Source organism: Pantherophis guttatus, chromosome 2, assembly GCF_059756535.1.
Source record: "Pantherophis guttatus breed Tessera chromosome 2, ASM5975653v1, whole genome shotgun sequence".
Taxonomy (NCBI): Eukaryota; Metazoa; Chordata; class Lepidosauria; order Squamata; family Colubridae; genus Pantherophis; species Pantherophis guttatus.
This window is the reverse complement of record NC_142064.1, coordinates 213,239,212-213,245,480: the sequence shown is the minus strand read 5'-3', so window position 1 is coordinate 213,245,480 and position 6,269 is coordinate 213,239,212. Positions and strand designations below refer to the sequence as shown.

The following is a 6,269-nucleotide window of genomic DNA, read 5'->3' as shown; positions in this document are numbered from 1 at the left end:
GGCAGTGGGGAACAGTACAAGTGATGCAGATTAGTTTGAAAGAGAACAGAAGGTGCCAGAGCCTGTCCAAAATCGGAGGAGAGGTGAAACAGATTCATTGGTCTGGCTTATATTGTGGTTTGTAAACATTAATTTATGGCTTGGGATATTATTGAATCCTGCAACTGTGGCTTATTCAAAAACCACAGCTTATTTCAATGGCTAAATCCATTCTCAAAGGCAATCATTCAAACTGTTTTGTTAGAGCAGAAATAATGATCATAAATGGAAATATAAGTGAGCACAAGACAGAAGTATTTTGTAGGTTGAGAATTGTGTTAGTCTATGGTGGCAAAACATCAGAAAGAGTCTGGTATCATCTTCTCCAACAAGCCAATTTTATTAAAGGATATGCATTTTCTTTCTAATGTTAATTATAAGGGTACAAGAAAACAGCACTAAGTACTATGCCTGGAAAATCTCAGAAATACGTCAAGAAATTTACTAGCATTTCCCACCACCCTTTCTACTTAATTTATTGCTTTGTCCTACATGAAGGCAGAAGCCCAATTTTCCAAAACTCTCTGTCTGAGTCTTAAATCTGCCATTTAGCAAGCTATTTGGAGCTTTCTGGGGAATAAACAATTTTGGAGTAGCTTTCATTGCAGCTGGCTTTCTGCAGCATTATTTTGGGATTATTTTGATTGTAATTATTTTGAATTTAATTTAATTTAATATTTAAATTTATATACTGCCCTTCTCCTGAAGGACGCAGGGAGGTGAACAGCCAGAAGTAAAAAACATCAAATACAAAATATAAAAACAATTTAAAAATGAATTAAACAATTTGGCCTGACAGTTAAAATCCCCCATTAAAAATCCAAATTAAAATACACAATTGGAGAGATTAGGCCAGCCCGACTTAATGGAATAAAAAGGTTTTGAGGGCCCGATGGAAAGTACGTAAGTCTGGAATCGTCCGTATCTCCAGGGGGAGCTCACTCCAGAGGGCAGGTGCTCCCACAGAGAAAGCTCTCCCCCTGGGGGCCACCAGTCGACATTGTTTGGCCGACGGCACCCAGAGGAGCCCCTCTCTGTGGGAGCGTACTGGCCGGTGGGAGGCTCTCGGTGGCAGAAGGCGGTCCCGTAAATATCCCGGCCCTAAGCCATGGAGCGCTCTAAAGGTGGTCACCAATACCTTGAATTTTGGGAGAGAAGAAAAGCAATTTAATCTAGGTTTTTTTTCAAGGGCAAATGGGTGAGTATTTTGGCCAGGTTACAGGCTGCCTTTTCCCTGCATGATCAATCTTTGACCCTGTTGTGTAATTGTAATATATTTCCAAGATTTTGCAATTGATTTGCAGAACATTGACAAATATTTGGTTTTCGGTCTAAGCTTTTGATTTATCTTTCACCCAAAGTCATTGCAAGAGTGCAATGCAAGAGTGACTGCCTGATCTTGTGCTTTAGTCTTTGATCATGGGGAGACAACTGCTGTTTTATATTCTTCTGGCAACAATTCCTGTGGTTGGATCATTTGATTTTCTAATAAATAATATCAGGAACATCAAGGTAAGTGCACAGAAAGGCAGGTATGTATGTAGGTATGTATGTATGTATGTATGTATGTATGTATGTATGTATGTATGTATTTATTTATTTATTTATTTATTTATTTATTTATTTATTTATTTATTTATTTATTTATTAGATTTACACCCCACCAGTATCAAATTGCTCTCAGTGACTTATTGATATTAAAACCACATGAATTATGCAGGCATTGTTTTGACATTGAACTGCTAGAAAAAGTGTCTAGTGGCAACTTCTTCCAGTTTTAAGTGTATGTTTTTATCCCTTCTGACACACAAATATGAAGAAAATTCAATATATGATCCTAAAATAATAACAGTTGGAAAGGACCTTGGAGGTCTTTTAGTCCAACCAAACCCCTATACCATTTCAGACAAATGGTTGTCCAATCTCTTCTTTAAAACATCTGGTGTTGGAGCACTCACAACTTCTGGAGGCAAGTCAGTCCAAATGATTAATTGTTCTAACAGTCAGGAAATTTCTCCCTAGTTCTTAGGTTGCTTCTTTCTTTGATTGGTTTCCATTCCAATCCAATATCATATTCTTATCCATATGAAGACAGTTTGAGTTATGATTTGGGCTCTGAGGATTTCTTTGCATTCCAACTGAGCTTACTGAATATATGATGGAGAAGTAGGCAATATAAGCCATGCTATACTAATTGCCTCATTCATGCCATTCCTTGCTTATTTAGATCTATTGTGTGTTTAAGGTTTCCTTATTTTCCTGGATTCTGGAAAGTGCAAAATCTGGTATTGTAAATTGCTATTTTTGAAATTGCAGTATTAGAAACCTAATTTTTCCCGTTTCCAAAGTTTATCCTAAACACAGTTTATGCTACAGCTTTCAATGTACTGTACTGTACAATACTACCCTATTTTAGTATTAGACACACACATACACACACACACAAAAGCACACACAATGTAACAAAACATTGATCCATATATAAACAAACAATCCTATTGTTTGATATTAGGCTATATTTAGTTTCTTTTTATGTATTGTTTTATTGAACTGCCCTTCTGTACTTGATTACATGGTACTTAGCATCGCAGTGCAATTATTCAGGAGTGATCAATCTGTACATGCTTATCAATAACAAAAAAAAGTGAGGAAACTGCTAATTTATTAATGAAACAAACAGAATGGCAAATGGTGTGTTTTCATATTCTGGAATGCAGAAATCCTAATTTATAGGGAAAGAGTTTAGCTACCATTATTCCCATATTTATTGAGCCATGGTGAGCAGTGGTTAGAATGCAATACTGCAGGCTACTTCTGCTGACTGCCTGTTGCCAGCAATTCGGCAGTTCAAATCTCACCAGGCTCAAGGTTGACTCAGCTTTCCATCCTTCCGAGGTCAGAAAAATGAGAAGCCAGATTGTTGGGGGCAATATGCTGACTCTGCTAAACTGCTTAGAGAGGTCTGTAAAGCACTGTGAAGCTGTATATAAGTCTAAGTGCTATTGTTATCTTTCATTTTGATCAGATTAGAGTTTCTTAGAGGGAAGCTACATAATGCCATGAAATCATATTATAAGAATTACATGTTGAGGATATGGAATTAAATGTTGGGAAAAGAATTATATGTTGGGGACCAAGCTACACTTCTTTAACCCATAATTTTATCTTTATAGTTGATTAAAAAAAATAGAATGAACAGGGGGTGGAAGACATTGGGGCAGATACAGGTCTTGGACTTTATATATGTGGGCTGGAGTCATACTACACCTGTTATGGCCCCACTCCTAATATTTGTAGTGAAAGAAACATATCTATAAAGGTTTTTATCCAGAGGAATTAGAAAGGAAAGGCAATTAGAATTGGGACTATAGCCAAAGCAGAATGATAAAACCCCCTTCTCTCCCACACAATGATACCGATCTGGCTCATCCATCTGTCCTATAGCATGTCAATGTCCAAATTCACTGCCTTTTGTCCTGCCAGAAGCCCAAATGTTCCAGGGCATTGAGCTTCATGCCGCTGCTGATATTTTAAGGGCAATCTGCAGCTAGGACAATGGGGTATGTATAGCAGTGGGGTTTTCTCCCTCCTCATGACTCTGCATGCAAGACATGGAGGGCCCTCAGAAAGAATTAACAAAACATAAATGTATTTAATCATTTAAATTTGATTGACAATGAATAATAATAATAGTACTGTATTTTAAATAAATAAATAAAATAATAATAATAATAATAATAATAATAATAATAATAATAATAATAATAATAAAATTTTATTACTTTTTTTCCCATTACAGAAGAGAAATGTTGCAGATACTGTAAGTATTTTCCTTATTTATGAGCCTTGTGCTGGAAAACCTTTCTGTCAGCATTTCAGAACAACCCAACTCCAAAACTCCTATTACACTGATTTTGAGCCGAACTGCAGTATTCATATATTTTTTTTTTAAAAAATTGATTTATATGCCGTTCTTCTCCGGAGACTCAGGGCGGCTTACAATGCGTTAAGCAATAGCCTTCATACTTTTTTATATTTATACAAAGTCAGCTTATTGCCCCTACAAACTGGGTCCTCAATTTACCTACCTTAGAAAGGATGGAAGGCTGAGTCAACCTTGAGCCTGGTGAGATTCGAATTTACAGTAATTGCAGACAGCTGGTGTTAATCACAATGCTTTCAGTCTGCTGAGCCACAGACTACGCTCTGTGTTGGGTTGCATTTGTATTCATTCCAGACATTGCAGATACTGAAAGTTGCTGCATGTTTAAAAACCGTGAAGCATTGGCAAAATGGCTTCCAGTTTCACTTTGCAAGGCTGTTAAATTGAGCTTTGTTTCATGCTTTAGGTGAGAAGTTTATGCATAAGCTGGAACTGGCTCCAAGCTCCATATCAAAAATTCTACATGATTTCCTTTCACTAACCTTGCATATACTGTAAGAACTATCCACCATAAAAATGAGTCTGCTATATATTCGAAGATCAGATTGTAATACCTTGATATTCGTGTTTCTCCGAAAATACGCCCTACCCTAAAAATAAGCCCCAGTCAGTTTTTATGCATGCACCTAATATAAGCCCTACCCAAAAAATAAGTCCTAGTGAAGAGGGTGGGCATGACCAGCATAGGAAGCAGCAAGTGCATGCGGGTCGATGGTGCCTGTCGGCAGCCATAGCCCATCAAATCCCCTGCCTTCCACTCCGTGTCTTCTGCTCTGCACAACCCCACAGTGCACTGACCAAAGCAGTGGCAGGTTGCAGCTGCTGCCAGATACCGTCAGTCCCCATGCACTTGCCAGCTCTTTTGTGTGTACCAGGGGGCGGGGTTCCCGGCTGGACTGATCACCCTGAAATCATGTTTACCTGAAGATAAGCCCTAGTAAATAATGTTGTATATGTATATGTGCCCTTTTGTAAGATTCCTTACCCAACAGTAATTAAGATTCCTTCGAAATACCAGCTTGGCTATCTGAGCTGAAGCATCATCTTGTAAACATACCTTAAGACTAGAATCTTGTCCTTTCAATATTGCAATTGAATTCTGTCAGTGTTTTCCATGTAATAGAATGTATAATGTATATGTCATTTTTACTCAAAAATAAATTAAGAGCCTTGGTGGCACAGCAGACTAAAGTGCTGTTAACTAGCACCAGCTGCCTGCAATTACTGCAAGTTCAAATCTCACCAGGCTCAAGGTTGACTCAGCCTTCCATCCTTTCAAGGTAGGTAAAATGAGGACCCGGTTTGTGGGGGCAATAAGCTGACTTTGTATAAAAAAAGAACACTGCTTAGGGGGGGCCAAAAGCCCTACTAAGCAGGTATATACAAAAGTATGAAGGCTATTGCTTAACGCACTGTAAGCTGCTCTGAGTCTCCGGAGAAGGGCGGCATATAAATTGAACCAATAAATAAATAAATAAATAGTGCTTATTTTGGGGCCCAAAAGAAAATAAGTCAGGAAAACATGGTATATGCATTTAAGTATCTACAGTATTTATATCCATGTATTAACCAAATATTATGTTTAAGTTGTGATAAAATGAAAAGTCTAATGGTAGTACTATTAGTCTTTTTTGAATATCAGTAAATATTGAGAAAATGGATACATATCTATTGTTTTTTCTACTTCTCATTGTGCCGTTAAAACCTTGTTCTGAACTTCTGTTTGAATTATACCAATCTTCCCAATTTGAAACTAGTTACAGTAATGTCTTTCACTAACTCATCAAGTAAATGCTTATTTTCCAGAACACAGATGGCATCGATATCCATAGTATGAGCATTGATTCCCATATTACCTCTCGATTTGCTCATAATGTCATCACCAGTCGAGCCATCAACCTTGGCAATGCATCTAAGGAAGCCTTCTTTGATGTGGAGCTCCCAAAGACAGCATTCATCACAAACTTCACCATGTATGTAAATCTATTTCCTCAAACAACTGAATTGTGAATAGACATTCAATTTGACCTTAATGGAGTCATTGCCCTAAGTGAAAACATATTTGGCCCTATAGTAGAAATTAAGAGGAAAGGTGCAAATTTAGTTTTAACTTTCAAATATGTGAACTAGCTCAGTTTTGGAAATAGATCATCCTTGTGTTCTGATCTAGGCTTCCTTAGAAAGTAAACAGCACAAACTTAGTCCTGGCAAACCTCTTTAATTCATACTGCTGTAAATTACTTTCATTTACAGGCTGCAAGGCTTGATAAAACGTTTTTAAGAGGAA

General features: G+C 37.4%; 1 protein-coding gene across 1 annotated transcript in view; it reads left to right on the top strand.

Annotated features, from left to right (window-relative positions):
- Positions 1 to 1,403: 1,403 nt before the first annotated feature.
- The window catches only part of LOC117678183 (inter-alpha-trypsin inhibitor heavy chain H3-like), a 31,785-nt gene continuing 26,919 nt past the window's right edge, over positions 1,404 to 6,269 (top strand). Inside the window, exons 1-3 of the mRNA XM_087887739.1 lie at positions 1,404 to 1,551; positions 3,839 to 3,859; positions 5,789 to 5,955. Coding sequence (XP_087743865.1) covers positions 1,459 to 1,551; positions 3,839 to 3,859; positions 5,789 to 5,955 — 281 coding nt within the window. The 5' untranslated portion in view covers positions 1,404 to 1,458. The remainder of the gene's footprint in view (positions 1,552 to 3,838; positions 3,860 to 5,788; positions 5,956 to 6,269) is intronic.